Consider the following 27,714-nt stretch of genomic DNA (forward strand, 5'->3'; position numbering starts at 1 on the left):
TCTTATGCGTCACTATTACTGACAGCCATCTGATATGATTAGTTAATGCTCCAGAGATCTTGGGTTAGGTTCCCATCAGCGAATCCACCTGCTGGTAAGCAAAATCAGTGCACGTCTCAAGCCAGAGTAAATGGGTAGGGTTGTAACGGGACGAGTATCCGGCATATAACTTCAGTCAAATCTTTTTGTGAACACTTGATCACCCTCTCCCTCTGGCAAACCCACAATTTTGAGAAGTCAAAAGACTCTCTTTCTATCTGTTTTATGCTTCATTTTCACTGACTAACAGCCATTTCTTTGCATTATAGATGTTGTGGTGAATACTACCCTTGTTTTACCTTCCTAGATTACCTGTGTACTGCAAGAGCATGCTGGTGGGGAATATCCGGTTACTGCCAACGTCATACCCTTCGGAAATGCTGAAAGCAACGTTTACTTCAACTACTCATACACTGTCTCAAACACAAGTCCTGACCAAGGTCGGTGATGCATCAAAGCATATATCTAGTGTATTGGGTCAATGGTTAATGGAAAAAATGTCATTATGCATTTGTGATTTGGATTCAGCCAGATAGCAGTAATGCTATATTATCATATATGTAATGTATGTTGAACCTCTCCTGTAGTTCAAAAAAAATTGTCGGTATTGGTTCACAGCATTATCCTATTTCATAGTTATTTACATATAATATTCCTGTGATTGTAATATTTAGAAGTCCATACGATTCATTCCAATTTGCAGGAAGCTTTGCCGGTGGAAACCTTTTAACCTTGACTGGAACAGGATTCAGCGGCAATGCCATGGTGTATATCTGTGATAGCCTTTGTGATCATGGGAATAATACGGAAGGAACCAGTTCCAGTTATAGCGAAATTATCTGTAAAGTACCAAGTAAGAGGAATATGCTTTGGGAATTAGATTACCAGGTTACCAAGTGATATGATTAAGATTTTACCGCATATAACCTACTATACAAGACACACTGGGTTGACTAAACCAGAGCTTGGTATTTCGAAATTTGAACTTTAGTCTGATTCAATCAGAGTGTAGGAAAATAATGTATAGGTATTTCCAAACAATGCACAATGTTTAAAAATTATATCTGTTTAGTAAAGATGTTACAATTGCAGTGATGCCTGAAGACACTTCCATCGACAAAGTTTGTGATGTCACAGTTTCCGTAAATGACCAGTCCATCGTCGTCAGCAACAGTTACACTTATGCTTCCGACCGAACCCCAAAAGTCACCGCCATATCTCCCACAAGAGGTGGGACACAAGGTGGTACCACCGTCACTATCACAGGAACTTTGTTTGACTCCGACATGAACAATGTAATCCGTTTCTTTATTTGACTTTGTATTGTTCATTGCATGAGATTTGATATTCAGGTTAATGTGGAAATTGGCGGGGTGGTATGCGATTTGGTTTCGGTCACTGTCGCTGAAATACGATGCACAACCAATGCGATAGGACACAGCCTCAAAGCAGATGTATTGGTCACAATTGCGGGGAAAGGGAAAGCTTTGACTGATGTTCAGTTCTATTATATAGGTAGGTGCATGATTTTTGGACCTATCGTCGAATCTAGTATGAAGTTCTTCATGCGTGACTCTATCATCAAACTTTATTTGTTGCATAATAATTCTAACGGTATTCCTGCCAAGGTATGATATGATATGAGTACTCATATGCACAGTTTCGACTGTCTTTTATATCTGATTCTTCTCTAGCTATACATGACTGTGAATGATGATATCAGAGCGACGATTGAATTTACTTGCATAACTCAATATTTTTGTATTGTTTTTGTTGTAACAAGTATGACTTCAACATAAATAATTTCTATAATGTACTGATATAAAGAATACATCTCTTTAAAAAATCTGATGTACATATGAAGAATATTGGAATATAGCACATTTTAGTAATTACGGTTCGATACAGTACCTATATTTCCATTTTATACCATTTGTAGTCGATTAGGATATCAGTGATTAATCGTGGCTTGGAGTATTTGCCACAAAAGTACATTTGAAAATTATTGTACCAGATGTTTGGTCATCTCAATACACTTGGGGCGGCAATCCTCCTCCGCAAGAAGGGGAATTCGTCGTGGTTCCAGCATCGCAGACATTGCTCATCGACGAAGACACGCCAGTCTTGAAAATGATCCTGATTCAAGGAGGGACTGTCATATTTGACGAGAAGGATATCCATCTGCAGACTGAGAATATCCTCATCACTGACGGCGGAGTGCTTCAGGTAATCCTAGAAATATCTAACTTGCCAGGGTTGCTTTTTGTGTCAGGCTTCAAGGGCGCTGCTTCCATTTCATTCATTTTTTCAAATTTCGTAATGCTTTTTAAACTGGACTAACATCAACACTGCGTTGACCAGCTACCAGTCATTTTCAGAGGCGGTCAAAGTGGTTATTGTGAGTCACTTGTAAAGGTAATGCAAACATTTCCCGAAACTACTTTCTTATTAATGAAGTAAATAGTAGTAAGAAGTAAGTAGAGGAGTATAAGTGGACGTAGTCTAAATCATAACCACTTGGATAAGTATTGCAAGTCGACAAATCCTCTTTGTTACTGGCCACCTCTGGTCATCTGTGAACTTGTTTCAAATTACTTTAATCCCAGATTGGAACCGAAGACGCTCCCTTCGAGCACAAGGCAATTATCACGTTGCACGGACATCTCAGATCTCGCGAGCTTCCTATTTACGGTACTAAAACCATCGGTGTACGCAACGGTACTTTGGATCTTCACGGAAAGTGAGTTTTCATCGCATATTCGATAACAGATATCATTTCTCCCATTTCTATCAAGGCACGTACCAATCACATGGACCCATCTTTCCCAAACTGCAGCTGCCGGCACTGACACCATACATCTCAAACATGCTGTGACGTGGAGCATTGGTGATGAGATTGTTCTTGCGACAACCGGTATAGTAATCTGTGTTCTTTAGCCAGTATGAAAGTGATGGTTTTACCGGTTTACTAGGTGAATTTTGTAACCTGGTTGGCATACTATTACCTTGTATTATACTGGGAAAGAGCTTCTTTCATGCTGCAATAGTATCAATATGCCAGAATTATCGCCGAACTTTCAAAATATATGGGTTTTGAACATGTGATGCAGTCTTGTTCAATAATTTTTTATGAGTATAACTTGAGGACTGTATGCTTATCGTTTTTAACTATTTTATTGGCGCTTTGATAAGGTACGTAAACCATTCTCACACCTAGTTGTTGAAATCATACTGATTTTTCACCTAGTGGTTTATGAAGAAGTTCATTATATAAATTTGCTGCATTTCCGCTAGCAAGTTGCATACGTTCTGGTTATCCCATTTAGTGACGATAAATAATTATAATTTGAAAAGAGTAGAAATTAAAGGATTGCACACCTGTTGTGGTTATTAGAAATTTGACTGACTTATTGCCAAGTGGTTTGCATTGAAGTTTGCTACCAATAATCCCTAGGTTTCTACTGGCTTTAATAAACATATCAAACCTGTACACAAAGTTCAAAATCAACCAATACATATCTCTGATACTGTTTTATTTCCAGGATTGCGTCACACACAACGTGAAAACGAGAAGCATGTCATCAAAGCAGTATCTAATGATGGTACACAGCTGACTTTGGAAAGTTCTTTGAGCTACACTCATATATCCGTCAGCGAGAGAATATCTGGTAGGATCCATTATAATCATGCAACTTCCGCTCTGAGATGGCAATCTGATTCAGGTATGGACCTGGAAACGCATGGTGAAGTCGGGCTGTTGACCAGAAATATTGTGATACGAGGATCTACTCATATGGAATGGAGTAAAGACAAGATACCGGCTTGTCCTGAAGGGTTTGATACCGGCGAGTTCAAGCAACAGACCTGCTTTCAGGTGGGCTTGTTTTTTCCTGGTTGTTTCCTCAATATAAAGAGAAATGGCTTATTTTTACAATTGGAATATCAAAGGTTATTATCATTGTTACCAATTCAAGACACCAGCACATTGGTATACAATCAAAAGATACTGAGGTTAAGTGCTTAATCTGGAAGTTACTGAACAAAAATTTGATATAATATAAGAACTGATTGCATTAGCTTGAGAATATTTCATCCAGTATTTCTGTGCTTAAAGGGGCACTGCACTCTAAAAATGATGTGGTCTAGAATTGAAGGGTAAAACGAAAGAAAAATTTTAACCGCAGCCGTTTTCTTCAGAACGCCACCGTAATTTCCACAGATGCATCACGCTCCAGCAGTCACGCAGAGATCGAACTTTATATAGTTGTCAGCCTATGTTATAAAGGAAATAGAACAGTGCTCTTCAACCTTTTTCGACGTGGTACACCCTTTTAACTCGTACACCCCTGTTCATTAGGGGTCTTCAAAAATGAATTTTTTTCTCAAATCGTACTTGGTACTTGACAAAATTGTTAGGTTACCTAACTTAAGCCTACACACCAAATTTGGTTCAATTCCAACCAGTAGCCGCATTGCTTCGGGAGAAGAAAGTTTCTGTTTATTATATAAAGTAAATAACGAAAAATTTGAAATTTTTCTGTTCACCCATGAAAGTATTAGGTTGTCTATAAAAACGATGTTCTTCAAATTTGGTTCAATTCCAACCAGTAGAAGTGGAGTTATTGCCGTCAAAGAATTTGGATTTGAATAAAATTGTATTTGGTCACAGAGTCTATTCGCAGTCAGTTAAGCCGCCCGCCACGCAAATTGGAATTTATTGCGTGTCAGCCCAAAAACAGCATGACATTACGAATGATAATCAACCTAAATGTAACAGTATTCGGGCTGGAGAGTAGGTAAAGTTACTGCTGCAGAAGCGGTAATTCAGATCAGTGATGATAGCAGGCGCACCAGCCTACTGTGTATCAGGCCTGCCCCACACCACACACAGTCGATAGTAGCACTTGGGCTGCAAGAGATGTCAGTAACCTCAGATCGTATGCCGCTATACACAGCTATTGTCGCTAATTTGCATCACTAATAACAAAATACTGAATTGCAAATGCATGGCGAAATATTGGACATAAAATCGGCATTTAAAATAAAAGGGTTTCGATTTCAACATGGAAGCTGTTTCGACCCTGGCTGGCTACGTCACTTCATTTATGTGCATTGCGGTATTTATTAACGTCGGGTAGGAAGTGCCGATTCAAGAAGTCTGAGCTATCGCGGCGGTTTCCTCAAAAATCACTAAAAGACAAATGACTAGCTGAACACATGTTTGTTAACTGCATACTTTCCAACGCCAAATGGAGCCATTGGTCTATTGCCGACGGCTATATGAATAGGAGAAATATTTGCTTATGACATCACAATGAAGCGGTGTACAGTACTTGAGATAACATCGTACCATATTGCTCATTAACCTGTGCGTCAACCTGTACTGGCCCATAAACCTGCCTTTGTGATAGCTAGCCATCGGCTCATTGTAATTCGGATCTGGTACACCCCTGTACACCCCATCCGAGTGATACACCCTTTGCAAATTCTGGTACGACAACGCCGGTTGAAGATCACTGAAATAGTATACACTAAGCCCGATTTTGACATAAATCTCCTGACTGGACATCTTCCGATGAACGCCGTATCTAAACCACCTTGGTGTGTACGACATATTTCCTTCATAACATCGGCTGACAACTATATTAAGTTCGATCTCTGCGTGACTGCTGGAGCGTGATGCATCTGTGGAAATTTTAATACATTACAGCTCCATTACGGTGGCGTTCTGAAGAAAACGGCTGCAGCCAAAAGTTTTCTTTCGTTTTGCCCTTAAATTTGAGACCACATCATTTTTAGAGTGCAGTGCCCCTTAAAGGCTATCTCATAAACCATAACATATCAACATAGGGACGATTTGGCGAAGAAGAAGGATCAGATCAATTCGGAGCTCAAATCATGATCCACCATAGAGCTCCGGGACTTGATATTGCGAGGGCTAGAATCGAGTATGTGGAATTGACGAACATGGGTCAGGCGTTCCGTCTTGGAAGATATCCGATCCACTTTCATCTTTTGGGCGATGTCAACTTTAACAACTACGTTCGGGGATGCGCCATTCACAAGAGTTTCAACAGGTGAAATTTCTATTCTATTTTCTTCTGTGTTATCATTAAAACTAAACATCACAATATATCACATAATGTGGATACATGATTAGTGTAATGATGACTGAATCGGCTCTATGTTCACAAGTTGGTTATGGAATCAACAATTGCTGCGTAAAGGCATTTAATGTTGTTCTTTTGCTTTGCAGAGCAATCACCATCCACAACACTCACCATCTTCTGATTGAACACAACGTCGTTTACGACATTATGGGCGGAGCGGTCTTTATCGAAGACGGCATTGAGCACGGAAACAAGATCGAATATAATCTCGTTGTGTTTTGCAAGCAGAGTACATCGTTACAAAATGACGATATTACTCCAGCTGCCTTTTGGGTCACCAACCCCAACAACACATTGCAGCATAACGCAGCGGCGGGTATGAATTGGTCAGCTTTTACAAGATATTGGTAGCAACTAGCATACATAATTATTCGAGTTCTGCACACAGAGCATTTACTTCTATGTAGTGCGAGTTATTTTTCTTTGTGGAGATTTTGGAGTTCTCAGATTTGTTCATCCCGTTTTTTCCATTGTTCACAAATATTATAACATGTGCATAATCAACAAAGACGAGGATGAAATTAATCTCAATTCATCAAAATTTCTGCATGACACAGTAGATAAATATTGGTCCTTGAACATAATTGCTTGGAAACCTAATTACAAGTTATACACATTTGCTATTCTATCTTAGGGTCCTTATTTCGTGTGTCTCATGTGAACTTCTTTACAAAATGAACACCAAATTTTAAATATGTCTTTTGCATGGATGTGTCTGATACTGCGCTTGTGTAATCTGAGGTGAAAATATTTTTAATTTATCCTTAAAATGTTTGTGCAATTCGGAAAAATATTTATTTAGATTCTTTTTCAGCCACTATTTGTATGTGTGCTGATATTTCCCTTCTCCCAATATTATTTTTGACACCGATGGATGAGATATATGGTACTTGTCGATAGAAGACTCTCAATACTAATTTATAGGTGGAACTCATTTCGGATTTTGGTATCGAATCCACGCGACACCTGATGGACCGTCCGCAGATCCAAATATTTGTCAACAACTTCATCCTCTTCAGAAGTTCGCTAACAATACTGTTCACAGTCAGGGATGGTTTGGCCTCTGGGTTTTTCAGGTAAGTGTGGCCGTATTCTTTTTGTAAGTACTATTTCTGACAGACTTCATTGTTAACTTGTCAAAAAATTCTCAATAAGTGTTCAGTTCACTTACTAGCATAAGTAGCCAGAAGAGAAATCGAAGTTACTGGACAGAATTGTAATTGATGCTATAAGCGTAAATCCCCATATAAGCAATTTCAAAGTTTGCCCTAATAATTCCGACTAAATTGCATTCTTATTTTTTAATATCCGAAATGAATATTTGAAAAAGGTAGTTTGGCACGTGCATGACACTCAGCAAGCTGTGTTTCCCAATCACCGTCAGGAACTTGTAACATTTCAATATCAATATCACTAATATCACTTGAAGACTGAGTATTTTAAGTAATGTATATGGTTCGTTCTTGATATACTGAAAGAATATCAATCAATATTTGTTATACTAGAAATATTTTCCGCGTGGCGATGGATCGTGTGGTTCTACGACACCAACAATAGCGCGATTTGATTCCATGTCAGTGTGGAACTGCGAAAAAGGCACAGAACTTGTGAATGTTGGTGCAATACAGGTGAAATTTCTTTACATTCCAATATTGAAGTCGAGTTATCGATGATGGCAGTGTGTCTCAGCTGGTGTATTCGAATTGATTAACTAGTTCACTGAACTACTGACTTGTGCTCCGAGCACGGCTAATATTTTGTGTTTCATTAAACTGTTATTATCAAAACTGATTTTGAATATTTTGTTTCAATATGTTTAATGGTTCATGAGTATGAGGAGTATCAATATTCTTTATCTACAACTATATAATGTCGTTTGTTACAGTAATTTCTTGTGTTTGAAAATCAAAGGATTTGTGTCTCTTTTATGCTGAACATTCAAAATGTGAATACTATTTTATTCTGTGTTCGTTGAGGGCATGTGCAAGAATATTATGTACAAAAAACTATTCGGGGTATGTGGATTTGGGCCAGTTTTAAATCATAATAATACAGTGTTGGGGTACAGTTGTACACTCTTTTTAATCTCTCTTAATTTCAGTTTTGGAATTTTGTAATGTATCACAACGAAAAAGCTGGCATAGAAACCAAACTTATCGACGACAAAGAGGTGAAATTCGGTCAAGCCGGTACCTACAACTCCACTATCATAGCTTACACTGCTGGGCTAAATGAAGGTAAGTGTTCCGATGCTTATAGACACAGTTTGGAATTCGCAAATCCTAACTTGTCCTGTACAAAACAGATTTCACAAGACAAGGGATGATATTGCCATTCACTGAAGGATATGAAGTCATAGACACGGAGTTTGTTAACTTCGATAGACAGGGAAGTGCCGCGATTGGCGTGACTTCGATTGATGGTACATGCAGTGTTCTTTGTGGTGGGTGGGAAGCGCAATTCTCTGGAATCACGTTTGAGAACTCTGCAAACAAAGCTGCTTTCAGGTGCTGATTCTGCTTCTATTATATAATAACATGATAGATGATTTATCTTATCCTATATAGGCATTCAAATATTCAATTTCCGTCATATAATATTACTAGTGTATCAAGCTATAAATTGTTATGGTCAGATAGGTGTCCTCAATTTGCTCTGTAGTTGTAGATTGTAGTGATGGTATGATATCTTGTATTGCTTTCTGAAATTACATCCCGCACAGTACAAACTGATGACCTGAAGTGTTTAATATAAAGAACCTGACAAATTTCACATCAATTCACATTTCAAAATATATGCCTCTGATACAATGCAATAAGATATGTAGCAATTTATTATCACTATCTCCCATCAATCATATCATGACTCACAATGATTGTCAAACCAAGAGAATATTGGTACTCAAATTTTGACAAAGTGTCTTGTAACTGATGCTTATTTTCAAGATGGGAACATGAAGTAATCCTAAGAGATATGGACGGCTCACTATCTGGTACCGCTGGATCACTAATAACTCCGTACAATCCAAGTTTGCCATCATCGTGTACTGAAATAGAGGGTTTTGGCTCGGGAGAATTTCGAGGTGAAGTTTCTGTGTTAGGACGTTTTGAATGCGTTTTCATACTGTTTAAATTGCAGGAATGAAGTGTGATAACATCAAGAAATTCCATCGCGTGTCGTGGAACAATCCATTACCGACTTCGCTTCAAGAAAAGAACGTACTACTTTCGATAGGAAATGGCTCGTCTTCTGTACCATTCAGGTAGGGGGCATCAGATGTCTTATCAACTGAGATGGTCGAAGTATACACCAATTTCAACTCAGTTATGAGCAAAAGCAACAACTTCCAAGACATGTTAAAAATACTTCAAGTGAAATTAGGAACGGAATGTCAGATATTTGCTTATTTAGTCGAGGGCCGTACACTGTTGCATCTGATTGAAGGTAGTTACTTCCAAAATTGGAGGGTGCATTTTGCGACACACTCGAACTGACTGATGACTAGGGCAAGTTTTTATTGCAGTCTAATCCGTGGATAGTTGCACTTATTTTTCACAAAAGTTGCATTTAATTTTCACAAAAGTTGAATTTATGTTCCTTGAAATTATTAGGATATGAGATACTCAAATCGTTCCGTATCAAAGACACTGTAGCAAAACTCAATGTCGGCGACTTCAACAAAATCAATAGCCTGAAAAAATTGACCCAGTGGAAATATAATTTTTGGCCGATTAGCGTGAATGTACGTCAAATCAGAAAAAACCTCAAGTTTAAACGACGGTGAAATAATCGTGCGATCTATTGACATATAGTGCCAAATATTTCCAGTAAAGAGTTGGTTGCATAAAAAATCGAAGAAAATGAAGAAAAGTTGCAACATAATATTACTCCAAACAGCTTGAAACACCATACTGCATAACTTCTGAGTATTTAGGAAGCTTCTGGGAGTTGTAAAAAAAAGTTGCAAAAACTTGCCCCAATTATGACACTACAAACAGGTGCAATTTTCGAAAATATATTCATTTACTGTGAGACAAGGGCTATTTCGCCCAGTTATGACAATTTCATTCATGATAATATGCTGTGGTATTTAGTTTCGCCAGAACGTAAGTGATACTGAATGTAGTGTAAAAACATAAATACTGGAGTATGCTTCAGGCAAAATGAATTACCTAGCAGGCCACTAAAAACCTGCTTGCGGCCAACATGTGGCCCTCGTGCCACGGGTTCGTTGCTCCTGCTGTATAAGAAGAGGTACTTCATTGCTAACCACCCTAGTTTACCACAACATAATCAACCACGAAAGCAGCGAGATGGATCTCAGTGTATCTAATTGATAAACAGGAAGAAGAGACTGACACATCCGTTTGGCTGGATGTCGACCATGGCCGATGGAGAAACGTACCAGTGGACTTTCGAGCATGCCGACCAACTTACCAACATCTCTTACGAGGCTGGATACTATAACTTTGGGGTTGGTATTTGCTGGCAAATTTTTGACTGAGACTATCACGTGAATGCAGAGTTTTGCCCATTATTATATTCCATCTACTTCTACTATTGTACCAATGATCACCACTTTGACATCTTTTGGTCTGTTATTTCAGGTTAAAATCAGATTTAGAGCTGCTAATTTGTTTTTGCAGGAGGACGATTGCGTGATTGTGTCCCATAATTTGACACAGAAGCCTGACAAGTTTGTCATAGCCGGTGACACCAATGATGATTATGCTCAATCTAACATGGTTACGTGTGAAAATAACTATCATGGCGATTATTACTTTGATACTGGCACTTTCAATCTGTATTATGTCGGTATGTCATAAAGCTTTGTGTCATATTGAATTTCGTATTTCATGTGTATTGTGTATTTCCAGTATCTGGTAGAGATCGAGTATTTGAACAATCTTCGCGCAAGAAACGCGCGATCCATCCTAACGCTGCAACTCCCGGAGCTAAGAATAGACCTGTGAACTTTAGGGTTTACAGATGCTTTTATCTGGTGAATATCATTTCATTGTTGATTTTGGGTCAGGATAAGCTGAATTTTCTATATCAAACACTACAGTGTTTAGAAGGGTATTTTGATTTGTACTTATGATAATATATAAAACCTTAAAAAGCACCAAATATACACATTTTATGGTGTCAAACTTGCATGTAAACTCTACATACCAAACATGATAATAAGATACATTTGCCAACAGGACTGCATTCCGCCACCAGACCCCAACTCTCAACCCCCGGCCCGCGTTCGGCCCGACACGTTTCAGTTGTGGCACACGGCGTCTCACTGGAAAATTAACGAAAATGATGAATATGCCGCATCTGCTGCAGACGATGGAATCATAACAATTCCTCCTGATAATAAAGATATCAGAATAGAACAGGGTATTTTAAGATATGAATTTTTGCAAACATGGACATCATTCATCGTTTTCCATGCAGGTACATGGATGGTTGTGAAGCAAAGTCTACCGAAAATGAATAAATTGTGGATTGAAGGTGTATTGGAAATTGAATGGAATGACCCTTCTCTTACTGTGGCTTTGAGTGCTACTCATATCATGATAATGGTATGATAATGGTTAAACCTATGACAAGTGTTTTTCTTAGCTGAATGACAGCACTTAACTTGATTCATGTTGTTCGTATCATTAATATATTCAATCGTAGGGTGGTCGTTTGATTGTCGGATGGGAAGATTCTGCATTCCGGGGGCTAGCAAATATTGTCCTCCGAGGAAATCACAATACTCAGGATGTTGTTCTTAATGGCGGAGTTGTGCTCGGTTCGAAGGCAATAGGTGAGACTCTTTTTATGACTGTTTTAATCACTGTAACTTTGCTGCATTGAGATTACCAGATAACTATGAGTGTGATTTCTACTTGAATTATATTTAAAATGATACCAATTATTATTACTTGAATCAGATACCAAGTTTTTCATGTCAAACTTCACTGGTTAAGAGAGATGTGATTTAGAAGTTGAAGGATAGGTTTGCCATGTGAAGCTTGAGGATTGTTTCCAAACCTAGTGTCTAAAGAGACCTGCGGCTTTCAACCATGTAACCTGTATGTGTGAATACTTTTGAATTTGATACACAGACATTGGTTGTAGTTAGATATTACGAAACTATAATATGGAGATGTGTAATTTAGACTCCTGTTTGTTTTTTTTTGTTTTCTGATCTCTAACTACTGCTAAATTGTATTTGCACTGAATTTCTAATTGTTTCATGATGCTGTGTGTTGATGTTCTTTTGGTTACAAACTTTTTATTTTTTATATATTTTTATTAGTTATTAACTGTGATAATTGCTTCTGTCCTGGGTGGCTTGGCTGTGAAGACTTTGTCACATCAAGCCTCCCGTCTACCTTGCATGGTTGGATGAAAATATAAAGACTCTCTCTATCTCTCTCTAATTTCACTGTGTTGTATCTTTTTTGTGTGCAGTTGGTTTGTAATGTGGACGAATAAAGATCTTCTCTCTTTTCTCTCTCTCTTAGAACCATGTGTTCAACTATATATTTGCCAGGTGTGATTGGTGGTCTCGACTTACACGGAAAGAAGAGGAGTCCCCTGACAACTCATCTCGCAAGTCAGTTAACTGCTGGACAAAGCACAATTACCCTGGAAGATACTCCGTTCGACTGGGAAGAGGGTAATTGAATGTTCTCTACTGATGTATGCATAAATGTGGCCAGAATGTGCAGTAATCTTCTTTAATGAATTAAAGTTGGAGACCTGATAGTGATATCATGAAAAGTGATGCCACATTTCCCGGAAATGTTCAAAAGTACCATTCAAAATTGCTTTTGGCATCTTACTTGACCGTGTCATGTTGCATAACATATATTCTACGTACATTGCAGGTGACGAAATTGTGATTGCTGGCACTGGCGCTGATCCATGGGAGACGGAAACATTTAAAGTTTCGTCTATCGTCGGAAATGTTGTGACATTGAACGATTCAGCGAGATTTGACCATATAGGTAAATCAGTCGTCAACTGACGTTAGTTTTAGCCTGTTATGACGTCAAATCTTCATAGGAAAGTAATGGTTCAAACCCTTACCTTGAACCTTTCCAATTTACGATATAGCTTATTTTTTGTTCCTGAATGATGCTAATTCTTCATGGTAATGACAATATTCTCTTTGTATTATCACATTTATTCAATCATTATTTTGGATGCAAATTTTGATTTCTGCAGCTGAAAGTTTCTCCCACAATGTCGCGGGTTCAGGGCCGAGTTCTTATGATATCCGTGCCGAGGTTAGCATCCTAACTAGAAATGTCAAGATAATCGGCGAAGAATATGAAGATCTAATATCGGAATCGTTTGGTGCCCGCGTACTCGTGGCTGGCGTTGGAGATGCAAGGTTTGATACTACTATATCCAGTGACATAAGATAGTAAACCAATACCATTATTTCCCCTTGCAGAGGTTATGCCCGAATTTCGAATGTTGAATTTTTCCACACCGGTCAAGAAGGATGGATCGATAATTATGACCCGAGATATTCGCTTGCGTTTCTCAACTCAGGTTCGTGCCTCCATCGGTCAAATTCATACCATGCTAAGCCGCTAAAATTTTCTGCTGTGGCAGAGGAAATAACTTAACGTTATGGCTTATTTGCTAATTTTTAGAAATCATTGCACTAAACTTTTTATGACATTCAAATTTTATGCTAAGTTTCAATAAGAAGTAAATTATTAGTACACTTATAAGAATGGGATGAAGTATATTTTGTCCTTGATGTTTTTGTGGCATATACACTGCTCATGATATACATATACACGATTTGTGCATATGCCTCTGGACAAGAAAGGTGCAGAAATAGACTTGGAAAGCCTTGAACCACCCCTCCATGCCATTCTTTAAACGATGACCGCTAAGCGGGGGAGCCATGGATACCAGTTTTACTAATCAGGTCTGAGTCTGACCTGGCTGGGGATTGAGCCCACGACCTACCGACTAAGAAGCCGGACGCTCTACCATTACACTATTTTGCATACTCATTACCCATTAACAGGCCTCTATTTAGCTTGTTGCGTTAAATATCATCAATGCAAAGTATTTTGTTGTAATTTTACACAAATATTTATAATATGCGATTTTCTAGCTATTATTTGAGTTTCCTGATATTCATGTAGAATACTTTTGTCCATTGTGTATAGGGACATCTGATATCATCAAACCGTCGAATGTAAGAGAAAATACTTTTCACAACGGGTTCAACACCGCCATCGGTGTTTTTGGTGCGAGTGGTTTCTCCGTTAGTGGTAATGTCATCCATCATACCGTCGGCCCGGCGATTCGAATCGAAGGAACGGATATACGGTATTTACGAATTTTGCGCTCTTCAATTCATCTCCAACTTACATTACTGGCTACATTTGGTATACAGTGTCGAGGATAACCTGGCAATGCTCGTCCGTACTCGATCTGTCTACCTTGACAGGACGGAAAATGACCTGTTGCTCTGGAAGGCTGCAATCGAGGTTTGTATCAACAGATATCCCTGTCAATGAACATAGAACTTACCACTAGGTGGTAGTTGACTACCACTTTGAATTGATAGATCACACTTGGTCATTTTACCCTCCTCCTATCTATTCATTTCATTGTGTCTTGAGCGGATGAAAAGAGTAGAATGAGCTCATAATCCTTTCGAGGAGATGTGATTGAAATATTCTTTTATGAAATTTGGATTATTAATCTAGTAGGATTGGAAAAAGCTGGATTGAAAATGTTACAATGGCCCACAACCTGACAGTTTTTGAAGAAGAATTTGTGAATTGGCAAGCTGCATATACACCTTTATATGTTTTTAGGTCAATTTGGCTACACGTCCTGTATTGCAAGGCAACGTTGTTGTGGGCTCTGAGCGTGCTGGATACCGTATCAAGGGCCATAATTGCGGGTAAGCCATACCGTGATAGCTGTCTTGAAGACTATATTCGAACAAGTCATTTTCTCAGCCCAACTGATGAAAATGATGAGGAAAGTGATAATGTAGAATGGGGATGGAACACGGCAAGAGCTGTCTTACATGGAGTCTGGATGAATAAAGATGGTATGACACTGGTTGAGTTAGGCTGAGAATTCACAGTATTGATTGAAATGTAAATCGGTCATGTAATTGAAATTATTTTAAACAATGACCTCAAAAGCTAAAGCTATCCCATTTTTTTAACAAAAGTACTTTCGTCAGTCATCAATTCAATGGCAAAGGTGACCGTATTAAAAATTCATGTAATCGAGTCTGGCAATCCCATTTTGAATAGGCAATTATGATTTGTATTTGAGAGATGAATATGTATAGTCAGTCAGTTCTATATACCCCGGATACAGTCCTATCCAATATACATTCTGTAATCATCAGAGAAGAGAATTCTGTCCAGAACGGTTTCTGTCATGTTCACAAACTATACTTCACAGGATTCCCTCTCTGTTCTCACGTCAGCAAGTTCAGGATCCACAGTGCACATTATGGCGGTATTTATTACCAGAGCATGTCGAGTGCTATTATCTCGGATGTCTTGGTTACTGACAGTAGATTTGCGATCACACCGATCGTCTACAGGTACGGACAAAATTCAATTCTGTGGTAGTGAATACCATAACTATAGTGTAGAGTTTGTATACATTGTGAAGTACATGATCTGGATTATCTTTGATCATTCTCATTCCCTCGTCGCTACTAGATCTTAAATATTTGGGCAGCATGTCGGTTTCGAATTTATATTAGATTCGGAACACAATACAACAGCCTGCAAGGATATTATCGAACTTGCCACAAGTACTGATATTATGTTGTAGGATCAAGGTCCAGTTATCTGTATGTTTCATGATTATTTTACAGCGTGGTATGTTGGGTAGTATAAGCTAATGCATCACTTTACTAATTGAAATGTTATATATCGTAGATGCTTGAAAATAGGTGACGGACAGTTTCAAGTTTTGAGACCATGGCCAGTATCAGCCGTTTCGATGGTATGGAGCCTGTCCCGTCATGTCAATACTTTGCATGAAATAAAATAAATTAATTTGGAACTGCAATTTAGTGATTATCACATTATCCCTGACACCACTTTTTCACAAGGCACTAACACAGTTCCGATCGGTAAGAAATGTTTATACATCGTGATTTATGCTTTCCCTTTCAGCCCATCGGGATTATCGCATGCCTTCATGGACAAGACTGTAACAATCCGAGACTCCACAATTGTAGCTGTAAGCAAACCAGGTTGGTAAAAATCTGTAACTCGTGCGGTAGTCTATTTCTCATCATAATACTATTGCAATAGATTACTGTCCCGTTATTGCCTCGGAAACTGACTTCCTGGAAAACGCAGGGCTAGCCAGGCCTTTACCGAGAGATGGAGCGACCGCGTTAGCCAGAACAGGAATATTGTGGCCGGTGTTTCTATCCAATCAAAATGCAGCTCCTAGCAAACCTTTTGTCGGCTCCATGTCCTATCCTGCTATTGGAGGAAGATCTGAAATAAATGGTAGTTGTTAACATTGCAGCTTTACTTCTCAGTGGATAGCTACAATATTTTCTGGAAATAGGTGTTTCATTCGTCAATTTTGGCGACACATCATGCTCGTCACTGAATACCGCGATCATGACTAATCTCAAAGTTGAGGACTTTCTTCACCCGATGTTCACTAGCGGCCTCGAATTCGTCAATTCGCCTGAGGATACTTCGCTGTACTTGCACAGGCCGTCTATTGGGTGCGTTGGTTCTTGCCTAGCTGCAAATGGCTTTCTATTCATGAATTGACTAATTCCGTTGACTTGAACCTCAGTGCTATCAATCCGTCTGATTGTGTCGATATGGAATGTGACGGAATGAAAAAAGCGTTGATTGTGGATCGGGATGGAACCCTTGTGGGTGGAACTGGCGGATCAGTTATTCCTCAGGTTAGGATATATATGATATATCTACCTAAGGAAATATGGATGAGTTTTCCAATTATGTATGCTTGTTAATGCCTTGTTGGTACTCCATTAGAAGTAGCAATTTTCCAAGACATGTCAACACTACTTCAAGTGGAAATAGGAAATAAAGATCTGTGAAGTACTCACTTAAGTAGGAATAAGTCTAGGACATTGTATATTTTTGCCCTGGATGTTTTTTGCGGCATATACACCAACTCATGAGATACATACACACGATCTGTGCATATGCATACCGCGACTGCATGATGTGCATATGCTGCTGGAAAAGGAAGGTGCAGATATAACCTTATAATTGGAGCGATTTTTGTTTACCTAAAAAACGGAAGATTTTGACGTAAAAAGTTAAAATTCTGACATTTTTTTACCTTAAAAACTTCATTTTGACAAAATTTTGACCTCATGTATGCAGATTATGTGTTTTCGCACATAATGTTAGAATTGCCCCACTTATCTTCATTTCTGGTTAGAACTGACTGTCCTTACGAAGTAGCTTTGCCTGAAAAAACTTTTTGACTTAAAAACTGACAAATTCTTACGTGAAAAAACTTCATTTTAACGAAATCTGGACCTATGAAGAATTCCAGTAGTTACATCACTCATTATGGTAGAAATAATATATATTTGTTGTATTACAATGAAAGATACTTTCCTACATTCTCGGGTAGAAAGCGTCTGTCCTTACTGAGTAACTTGTTACGAATGGAGAAAAAACATTCAACAGCACTGACAGTGAAAACATCTACGATTCAAACGAAAAGCAGGTTGCAAAAAAAATGACTCTGTAAACAATTTTGACAAAACGTAACAATTTTGACAAAATCGTGACTTATTTTGACATGTCAAAAAATCGCCTTACTAAGGCTTTCTAAGTCTAGCACCACCCCTCCACGCTATCATAATAATGCTGAGCACCAAGCCGGGAAACCATGGGTACAAGTGTTACCGATCAGGTCTTTGGTCTGACCTGGCCGGGGATTGAGCCCACAACCTGCTGATCAAGAGTCATTACGCTATCTATTTTCAAAGAATAGATTGGGTGATTGGCTATTTCGCCTGGCTACAAAATCTGAAAAGTAAGTAGTTTTTCCTAAAATGTAAGTAGAAGTGAAAGTTATGACAGAACGTTACCATGTTAAGTAGTCAAGTCCCGAAAAAGTACTTGAGTACTCCGGAAAAGTGAAGTACTTTGTTACTGACCACGGCTCGGTGAAAACATCACACGCTTGACTAATTTTGTGCAGGCTGAATACGAATGGGATGGCGATGCTCGTAGAGGGCTAGGTGACTACAGGATTCCAAAGACCTTGCTAACAAGACTTGACGGAAGCAGAATACCAGTAGAGGACATTGCCCCGAATAAAGGAATTTTACGGTAGAAAGCTTTCTGTATTCTGTATTCGTAGAAAAGGAGTTCAAGCTCATGATTGTGTATAACAGAGCCAACTCCTCCACCACCACCTGCATTCAATACGATGTCTGGCAAGCTCATAAATGCACTGGTTATCATCACGGCATATTGATTATCGAAAGCTTAGATGCGGATACGGAAACGCGAAGATTATCCCCAGTCGCTCTGTTAGCAAACGAATATATCGATCTGAATAATGGTACGATTCTTGGTTGGTCTCACTGGTTCAGTGTGACTTACTTTTGGTAATACAGGTCCTCAAGATCACGGTTGGTGTAATGGGTATACTTGTCAGGAACGGCTATCAACATTTTGGACGATTGTAGCTTTTCCTACAACATACGAGTTGCATTTTTCGGGTGAGATATTGTCGTTAGTTTTAAAACCTACATTGTCTTGCGAATATTAATTTATTAGGATAAATCTAAATTGACCTGAGGAATGGTTCGATTAAATCTTGAATTGATTGCATGACATGAATTCGGAATTTCCAAACCTAATTCAAATAGTACGTAATGCTTGGGCCAAATCCGGCATCGGCGTAAAGTTAACACTCCTCTATACAATACAATTAGCGGTTTTATCACTTTTATCCGCTCAAGACACTGGATGTATAATGCGATTCACAAGGCAGAACGTATTGTAATGTAATGAACATATAGAAGGATGTAGAAAAGACCAATTGCGGTACCGTCTGTCAATCTAAACCCAACCTTTCCTTGCCTGCTGGGATTACTAGTGCTTGACCAACACCGACAGTGTTGAATTATGTCTTTGAATAAATGAATCGGATTTTTGATTGTATCTGGCAAAATGCATGATGCCAGTTTCGAGAGTGTATATTCAAAATGACATGGTGTAGTTTACCTGTGCTGAAGTGCATCTGTATTGATACCTAATCGCTCATACTCCTTGTGGTATTTTACATCACAGATGTCTGAAATGAAGCTATATCATACATATCTCATATGTTTTCTCATTCAGGTACAAGTCCAGAAAAGATACGGCTCCGAATTCCGAATGAAGATCCCTCTACGAAAATGGTCCTCAAGTTGTTTATCAAGCGACCACAACGACTTGACGTTTTCACAGAGGATACTTATACGCCAGCATTGAATTATGAAGATGGTATGGTCATGTGGTCATTGTACATTCAAAAATTATTTCTGTTGAGTGACATGCTTATCTGGGACAAATAATCTTAATTTCGAATAATGAACATCACAGATGTATATGCAGCTATCTTGGTTGGCGATAGGCAACAGTTATGATTGTCCTTTAAATATGTAAAATATTTTTTGGTTTCATCTCCTTTTTCATTCCTGAAAGTTGAAGCATGCCAAATACTTTTTATTTAATAAACATCTTGGAATCACTGTGGGCCTACTTACGTAATATACTTTAATGCAATCAAAAAGCTTTCTACAATAGTTTGTTTTAACTTCAAGACAGCCAGGAAAATATCCAGTTATTGATGGTATAATTGGTGTTTATAAGAATATTGCTAATATTAAGCTCATCCTCTGTTCTCCATTCTATTACTCTGCTCGTTGACTGATAAAATCTTGAAGTGTTTTATCACAAGGTCATGAAATAGTTTTTGAAACGGGACGAACCAAACACGTGTTTAATTTGATCGCCCAAGATTTCCGATATCCTTGTTCGAGAATAACGCGTAAAACTAGCTTGCAATCCAAATTATTCTGACAGGAGTGTACTTGGAACCGAATCCAACAGATCAATATCATCCATCCATCGACAATTCGGCCGGTTCCAACTACTTCGACAGACAAGCTCAGATCATCCACATCGTCTTACAAGGAGGCAGCGTCGTAGAAATCAGAGAAGCCCCAGTTGTAGTGATCACCTTCAACATGCCGGCCGTCACTCCCGATGAGTTCTTTGACAACGGGAATCTCATTGGAAATCTGGCTGCCTTCCTGGGAGTAGGGCGGCTCGTACTTTTGCTCCAGGGTCTGCATTAGATCATATTTTGAATTTTTATTTCGCAGATTCCTGCCAGTAAAATACGCATCGTCGACGTGATCAGAGAAGGCGGTGGTGCTCGTAGAAGGAGGAACACAGGCTCTGTAGCAGTGAGTTTAAAATAATATTGAACGTCTGCAGACGGTAGTGACCACAGTGACGATCCGACTTCCCACAAGGCTCCAGATTTATGATGTTAGATCAGCGGTTCTCGAACTTTTTTTGACACGCCCCCCTTTATGATAGGGGAAAAATTCGCGCGCCCCTTCTCCTCATATCACAAAATGCAATCAGAATGCCGGCAATCCCAACGGATAGTTTGATGGCATGGAAGGTTATGAATGTTGATGAGAGAATTCTCAAATATGAAATTCGGACAATACACAGAGTAATACCTATGAATCGCAGGTAAATCGTAAAAAGTTTTTCGGTCGACCGCAGCTTCGCCCCCCCCTTCAGATGCTTTCACACACCCCTGTTTGAGAACCGCTGTGTTAGGTGCTGCTTCAGCTATCGATCAATTTCTGCAAATCTAAATACTATTGCAGGCGTTTATGGAAAATCCGGTAATACACTACACATTGACTTATCAAATATGTAGTTTTAAGAACTGCCCGGTACTCAATGCTCATTCTGGACTCTTGGTTTTGATATATGGCGCATAGGTGTCTTTGAATCGTGTATCAACATTGTAATGAACCCAAATATTTTCGGCTGACACTCTTCAGGGGTAATTGTCAGCAACTAGTAGAGAATTGAGAGGAACATTGCATATCAACAATCGTATCAGATAGGTGTCTTTGTAGAGCATTTATGTTTCAGTCCCATTTGTTTTAGTTTAAACATTTTCACCGTACTCATCAATCATAGAAACATAACAGAATAGTGTTGATCATTTGAATGCTGTATTTCTTGACATGAACTGTATTTTAGGCAACTGTGGAAATAGGGGACTCTCCAGAAGAAATAGCCAATGCAACTTCGGTAATTAAGCTTTTTGTATTTGTGTGTTTTAGGACTTTGACTTGCGTAAGATTAACGGTATGGTCATAGTCATAATATAATAAGCACAGATACATGTTAATCCATTTGATCCAAGTGATCATTTCCTAGTTTAACTTTGCTCACTGCCTAATCGTTTTGCAGATGTATATTTTAATACATTTTCATGCCAAGTATTACATGTTCTTACAACGTTTCCAGGCTGGCAACGCAACGTCAGAGAATGAAACTGAGAATTCACTGTCTTACGAGGTACGTTTGTAGCTGTCGCCAGCACAGGGACCAGCTTCTAATTTAACTAAAGATCAATAGTACCGTAATCTCGGAATATTTTATTTCAGGAACTGCAAAACGTGACAGCCACTATAACGAATGCCCTTCAACAAAATGAGTTGGGTGACGCGCTCGGCGCGACAGTCAATTCCATGGCAGTGGTGGACGCAAGAGCTGTACCCGCGGTATTGCATGGAATATATAAATTATTTTTTTTGCATGTTAATACGGGGATATCTATCTGTTCAGAGAAATGCAAACATCACAAACGCTACAGAAACTGATACGGATGAGGTAGATTACTTCGTCCCAGATGCGATTACGATCGTGCAGCAGCCAAGCGTCGGAAATCGAGACACTGTGTTCTCTCGAACGTTGAAGGTCATTACATGAGTGTAGTCTGAGCAAGTCAAGTTTCTTCGAATCCCACTACCTTCTTCCTACAACCCATTTATAGTTCTATTCGTGAACCGTTGACATGTGAACATAAGACATAATAGCATGCGCCAATTGAGCATATGGTTTAACATCGAGAATTAGAACAATGTCACATATATAACATTGTTATCCCCTTATCCCCTTCTAAATTTTCATTTCTTGTAACATTCCGAGTTCAATTACGATACTTATCCCAACCAACCACACCTTAACATCATGTGGAATTAAAACAATACCACATATAGAATTATGTCACCCCCTCATACCATCAAAAATTCGTATTTTTTGTTAAATGCTAAGTTGAAGCACAATATTTTCCCCCACCTACCACGGCCAAATTTCTAAATCACATTTGTAATTTTTGAATGTAGGGTGTGGTCAGGCCAGTTGACCATGCCCAGAGTCATATCGAGCACATTAGTCCTGTTTCTAAGTTTCTTTTGTTCATACAGTAATGTGATTTTCTTTTCGATTATACGAATCAATATAGTATCTCTTTTTCTCTCTCCAGAAGAATTAATATGCCAAAAATTTTGATTGTGAATTTAAAGAATACTTTCAGAACATCGATGCAGGTCAGCACGATTGACTACAATTACAAAAGGCTCACTTATAATTACCACGACATAGGATTTAAGATTATGGCTGAAAATGGAATTTTGTGCCTTACAGGTTGCCGGTGTGGACGCCAGCGGTAACGAGATTGTTCTTGGGCACAGTTCTGATCCTTGGCAGGGCACAGTTACTATTGTCAGCTCCAGCAATGCAGACGCGTCGATAACAGAGAATGTTGCTTATTTTAACAATGAAGATGGTCACGCTGAATTTGAAAGTGTGTCACCGTAGCCTCTGGGCAGATTTCGGATAATGTTTTTTCATCCGTGAATAATATTCACTGAATATCTTTAGATATGACACTCTCGCATGGAGGAGAATACATTCTGAGGATACAAGTAACGTACCCAAGTGCTCAATCTGGACTGACTGTTGAGACAAATACCATTATTGTGAGTACTTTTGTTCGGTATCTACATCGCAGCATGATTGTTTTAGGGATTAGTCCGAGACCCAATCTTAGCATACGTTTTCCTTCATGTCTCTATAACGCTGAATTGTAGTTTCGGTAGTTACAATCAATAGTTAGCTATTCTTGCTGCGCAAGAGACTGCAGTAGAACTTATTAAATAATGTCATCGATATACCATCCATATCCCCCTATGTGAGACAAACAGATGATGAATCCGAGGAATTTGAAAAATTGCGAGCTGAGTTCTTCACTCATTTTCAAATAGCCTAATAAGAATCGCTTAAATTTTTGCATTATATATTGTCTATTCACAGCATACAATTCTAATGCACTGATCAAAGTGGTCAAATATATCCATGACATTTTCACTGCAGGCTACACCACCACGCACCCAAGGGACCACCTATGTAGAATCTGCTAGGATTTATGTTGCTACTTAGCAGTGTTGGTATCAAGTCACTACCTTCGAGTCACGAGTCATTTCGAGTCACTGTACATTTTGACTCGAGTCAAGTCAAGTCAATCGATTTTGGAAGGTGACTCGAGTCAAGTCACAATTCAAGTCAAGTTGCCTTTTCGAAGTATGAGGCATGCTTACGTCATTGCCTTTTGCTAGCTGTCTGAAATACAGATTGAGTGGTTATTGATTCTGGACCTATGAAGTAACATAGAGTTAAATATAAACGCAAGAAGGCGCTTTATTGCTCACATATACGTAGAAATGCTTACCTACGTAAGTAATTGCATGACCTCCGATTATAGTCACCAGCCAAAATAGAGAATAGAGAAACGAATTGATAAGATGCAATACATTACCCATTTACAAATTGATATGATACAATTCTAGCTTGCGCCGATGGTTGAGGACTTTATGTACTATATTGGCGTTCAATTTCAATAAAACAATAGGTTTGGTTAAGTTAAGAACAGAGAACAGAAATAGACATATTGCTATTAAATTTTTTTACTGTACTAGTTTACGACAACGTAAGCTGTAAGCTCCGATCACTTCGTTTGCGATCAGTTCATTTGTGAGAGAACAATGGAGGCTCAGTAAAACGCACGATCATTGAATGATTGGTCGCTCTCACAGGTTACACCAGCGGTTCGCGTACAACCGAACATATGCAAGATACAATGATTTTTATCAACATCGATTGCTTGATGACTCGAAATTGACTCTTGAATTTTGCTCCGAGTCGCGAGTCAATCCACTTTTTTGATACGCCAAGTCAAGTCAAGTCATTTTAGCAAGAGAGAGAGAGAGAGAGAGATGATATTCTTTTACGCCTGCACCATCGAGATGCTTTTGACGACGGAGCTGCGATACGGCCGTGAGGTCATCTCGTCTGCGCCCCCGTTTATTTTCCTCCGTGCTATCCGTGATTGCTGAGCGCCTAGCAGGATAGCTGCGGATACCAATTTTCGAGTCTTTGGTATGACCCGGCCGGGGATCGAACCCACGACCTACCGATCGAGAAGCCGGACGCATAACCATTACACTATCTCGCAATAGTGACTCGAGTCAAGTCAAGTCATACGAAAAAGGTGACTCGAGTCTGACTCGAGTCAAGTCGTGACTCCAGTCATCCCAACACTGCTACTTAGACGTATTGTATACGAAATCATCAAATATGGTGGTAATCCTGAGCCGCGTTCAGCCACGTCTGACTTTACACTAGCAGCTTGTTTTTTTTTATTTTCAAATACTCAACAGATTAACGAAGACAACGTTGGAGTGAGTCCTGTCGATAACAGCAACATCATTTTGATAGTCTGCAGCGTTGTGGGAGGATTGCTCGTCGTCAGTCTTATTGTGGTGCTGTTGGTCAAGGGGCCATTCTTCAGTGAGCTCGACACACATATACATTGCGTAGGCCTACGACGTTATGTGACGTTTAATTTTGGTATCGCATGTTCACAGTCACCACGTACACCTCACCTCGCATTCATGTAGCTAGATATTACAATCTCGCCAATGGGCATGAATTCGGATATGGGTTTTAAAAAAACGGAATTTAAATATTTTGACACGATTGGGATGAAATTTGGATTTACGAATTATTTAAAATTCATTTGGATTTGGACCGAGAAGTGGAATTTCAATTCGTTCTAATTTTTGCGCGAATTTTGAATAAATGACAGTAATTACCGGATTTGGACTAGGATTTAACGGTAAATTCCTGAACAAGATGTGGATGTGAAAATGATGAATCCTCTAATCTCTGCTATTTTCTCCTATTGTTTTTCCATCAAGTTTGCCTCCCACTTTTGCCAAATAATTCCGATTCGGTCTAATGCTAAATATATTCCAATCCAAGCAATCACACCGCTCTCGGGCACACGCCTTGCATCGTACGCACGACTCGCACTGTGTTTTAGATTTACCGTATTCACTTTTTCGAATAGCTCATAATTGCACTGCCTGTTTGCACGCATGTTCAGGAGCGAACAAAATCTACGAGATAAACTCCAGTAGTAAGTCTTCCGCGCAACACAACACTTACCTTGAGATTGAAAGGAGCGCAAATCCCAGCACTGTGAATGTCAACAATGAAGCTTACGAAGGTAAAATATGGCCGTCACTTTTCACGACGGCATATTGATATTGGTGGATTGAATATTATCCTCAGTTGTCGTTCTAGCTCCATGATGGGTGTTTCATTGCATTACAGCGCATGAGTAATCAGTGTTGGCTCTCATTTGTATGTGGAAAATACGCATCTGTTTGGGACGCGTCTAGGTTACTTAGTAATTGCTGTTCTCTACCCGCTAGAATTCTAATTGTTGAGCACTTGCGCAGCATGTCATCTTAAGCAACTGTTCTGTTGAAGGTATAGCTGCATGTCAATGGTGTTTTACACAATCGCGAAGTTTCGTTGGTAATAAATCATGCGACTGCAGAATGGCCCAATCAGAAAGATATTTCTACTGTTAGAATTTCGCCATAAAATGTTGCCACCGCTGGCGCAGTCGAGCACGACGGACATTGTGATTACATGCGCATGCATTTCACGCTTAAAACAATTGACCGCAACCCCATTTTTTCATCCTGTTCGCACCTGTGGATGCCATCCCATGAAATGAAGATATAATGGCAAGAGATATAGTCTGATAACGACACTGCGTCCGTATATTTTGTGGAAAATGATCATCATGTTGTTGAATCCTTCAGGAAATGCACAGCTGCAATTGTAAATACTCCTAAGCTAGGAATGGCAGAGATCGACACAGCCATCATCAACTGCTCAGAATTGATCATCGGGCCTTCATTTCATTGCATAACAATAATGACATTTCGCAAAAACTACTCTGAAATTACGCTTCATTACCACATCAACGACCTGCTACTCAGTAAATGACCCGCAGCTTCCGTTCCAGCAAACACTGGAGCTGCTGCGATGTCTGCCATGCCGTGATCGCTTGTATTAATACTTTGATCCTTACACTTTCCTCACAATCGCAGAAACCCCGCCGAATTCTGTAACGGATCTCAAAGAGAACCTGAAAGCTTACGACAATCGTGGTATGACGCCTCCGGATAAGCCAGATGGTCACCTTTAGTCTGTCGATACATTTGTAATCATTTATGTTATCCTATTGCAGTAGCATAGCACTTACATCACCAAGTTCCTGAGATTATTTCCTTCTATTCTCATATCGTACTGCTTTTTAAAATGTTAAAAGTGGGCCTGTATCATACGTGTGAAATAGTCAACAATTAGTTTTGTTACGATTTAAAAATAAACTAGAATTTTGCACAATGAACATTTCTTTGCAAACGGAAGTCGTGACGCGCAGCCAGCAACGTGGGGTGATTGGCAGCAGTTTACTGTCGTAAGGTGCAGGGGTGACGGAGGAAATTGTTCGTAGTTAATGGTAACATTAAAGATACTTTGTTATTTTTTCGACCATACCGATTTTATTGCACTTGGTGGCAATGTTTGGGGACGATCATGACGGAAATGTGCTAGTTCCAGTCACGTTCGTAGCTTTGTACTATATGTTTCGTATAATTCGATACGGCCAACCAAGGTTTCAACAGTGAAAATTACTGTCGAAACTAGTATTCTCGTTGATAAATTAACTCGCAGTGGCGAGGAGCGTATAATTTCAGTAGTCGAGAAAATCGTCTTTTACTTCTCGACTCGAATCATCACAATTAGTAGGCCTACTCGATTCAGATTCGATCACTCGCAATAATTCTAATGATTCGAGTCGAGTAGTAAAATACGATATTTTTCGAGTACTGAAATGATACGTTCCTCGCAACTGAAAGTTAATTCATTACCGAGAATTATAGTTTTGTTACTATGTCGCGGAACGATCGCTAGTGTCTACACTACACTCTACACCACCTTAGAACACTATGCTTCCAAATCCCCAGATGGAGGGT

At 39.2% G+C, this 27,714-nt stretch overlaps 1 protein-coding gene across 1 annotated transcript in view; it reads left to right on the forward strand.

Moving 5' to 3' along the window:
• Positions 1 to 27,100, forward strand: part of LOC145455610 (fibrocystin-L-like) — a 62,721-nt gene extending 35,621 nt beyond the window's left edge. The window contains exons 43-93 of the mRNA XM_080333590.1: positions 347 to 479; positions 743 to 892; positions 1,132 to 1,334; positions 1,392 to 1,554; positions 2,054 to 2,265; positions 2,646 to 2,779; positions 2,835 to 2,953; positions 3,582 to 3,707; positions 3,762 to 3,913; positions 5,890 to 6,116; positions 6,296 to 6,525; positions 7,134 to 7,285; positions 7,715 to 7,837; positions 8,311 to 8,446; positions 8,515 to 8,716; positions 9,155 to 9,291; positions 9,348 to 9,471; positions 10,554 to 10,683; positions 10,856 to 11,024; positions 11,087 to 11,211; positions 11,417 to 11,600; positions 11,658 to 11,785; positions 11,886 to 12,015; positions 12,748 to 12,873; positions 13,085 to 13,204; positions 13,425 to 13,593; positions 13,657 to 13,757; positions 14,393 to 14,555; positions 14,623 to 14,716; positions 15,050 to 15,138; positions 15,197 to 15,291; positions 15,657 to 15,801; positions 16,385 to 16,464; positions 16,526 to 16,729; positions 16,791 to 16,956; positions 17,031 to 17,145; positions 18,426 to 18,556; positions 18,622 to 18,791; positions 18,847 to 18,951; positions 19,577 to 19,720; positions 20,303 to 20,538; positions 20,605 to 20,688; positions 21,512 to 21,562; positions 21,782 to 21,832; positions 21,922 to 22,038; positions 22,103 to 22,234; positions 22,964 to 23,123; positions 23,201 to 23,298; positions 25,036 to 25,165; positions 25,764 to 25,886; positions 26,785 to 27,100. Coding sequence (XP_080189716.1) covers positions 347 to 479; positions 743 to 892; positions 1,132 to 1,334; positions 1,392 to 1,554; positions 2,054 to 2,265; positions 2,646 to 2,779; positions 2,835 to 2,953; positions 3,582 to 3,707; positions 3,762 to 3,913; positions 5,890 to 6,116; positions 6,296 to 6,525; positions 7,134 to 7,285; positions 7,715 to 7,837; positions 8,311 to 8,446; positions 8,515 to 8,716; positions 9,155 to 9,291; positions 9,348 to 9,471; positions 10,554 to 10,683; positions 10,856 to 11,024; positions 11,087 to 11,211; positions 11,417 to 11,600; positions 11,658 to 11,785; positions 11,886 to 12,015; positions 12,748 to 12,873; positions 13,085 to 13,204; positions 13,425 to 13,593; positions 13,657 to 13,757; positions 14,393 to 14,555; positions 14,623 to 14,716; positions 15,050 to 15,138; positions 15,197 to 15,291; positions 15,657 to 15,801; positions 16,385 to 16,464; positions 16,526 to 16,729; positions 16,791 to 16,956; positions 17,031 to 17,145; positions 18,426 to 18,556; positions 18,622 to 18,791; positions 18,847 to 18,951; positions 19,577 to 19,720; positions 20,303 to 20,538; positions 20,605 to 20,688; positions 21,512 to 21,562; positions 21,782 to 21,832; positions 21,922 to 22,038; positions 22,103 to 22,234; positions 22,964 to 23,123; positions 23,201 to 23,298; positions 25,036 to 25,165; positions 25,764 to 25,886; positions 26,785 to 26,882 — 7,086 coding nt within the window. The 3' untranslated portion in view covers positions 26,883 to 27,100. The remainder of the gene's footprint in view (positions 1 to 346; positions 480 to 742; positions 893 to 1,131; positions 1,335 to 1,391; positions 1,555 to 2,053; positions 2,266 to 2,645; positions 2,780 to 2,834; positions 2,954 to 3,581; positions 3,708 to 3,761; positions 3,914 to 5,889; positions 6,117 to 6,295; positions 6,526 to 7,133; positions 7,286 to 7,714; positions 7,838 to 8,310; positions 8,447 to 8,514; positions 8,717 to 9,154; positions 9,292 to 9,347; positions 9,472 to 10,553; positions 10,684 to 10,855; positions 11,025 to 11,086; positions 11,212 to 11,416; positions 11,601 to 11,657; positions 11,786 to 11,885; positions 12,016 to 12,747; positions 12,874 to 13,084; positions 13,205 to 13,424; positions 13,594 to 13,656; positions 13,758 to 14,392; positions 14,556 to 14,622; positions 14,717 to 15,049; positions 15,139 to 15,196; positions 15,292 to 15,656; positions 15,802 to 16,384; positions 16,465 to 16,525; positions 16,730 to 16,790; positions 16,957 to 17,030; positions 17,146 to 18,425; positions 18,557 to 18,621; positions 18,792 to 18,846; positions 18,952 to 19,576; positions 19,721 to 20,302; positions 20,539 to 20,604; positions 20,689 to 21,511; positions 21,563 to 21,781; positions 21,833 to 21,921; positions 22,039 to 22,102; positions 22,235 to 22,963; positions 23,124 to 23,200; positions 23,299 to 25,035; positions 25,166 to 25,763; positions 25,887 to 26,784) is intronic.
• The last annotated feature ends 614 nt before the right edge of the window (positions 27,101 to 27,714 follow it).

Source organism: Botryllus schlosseri, chromosome 14 (genome assembly GCF_051294905.1).
Source record: "Botryllus schlosseri isolate E-star chromosome 14, Bs_hap1, whole genome shotgun sequence".
Lineage (NCBI taxonomy): Eukaryota > Metazoa > Chordata > Ascidiacea > Stolidobranchia > Styelidae > Botryllus > Botryllus schlosseri.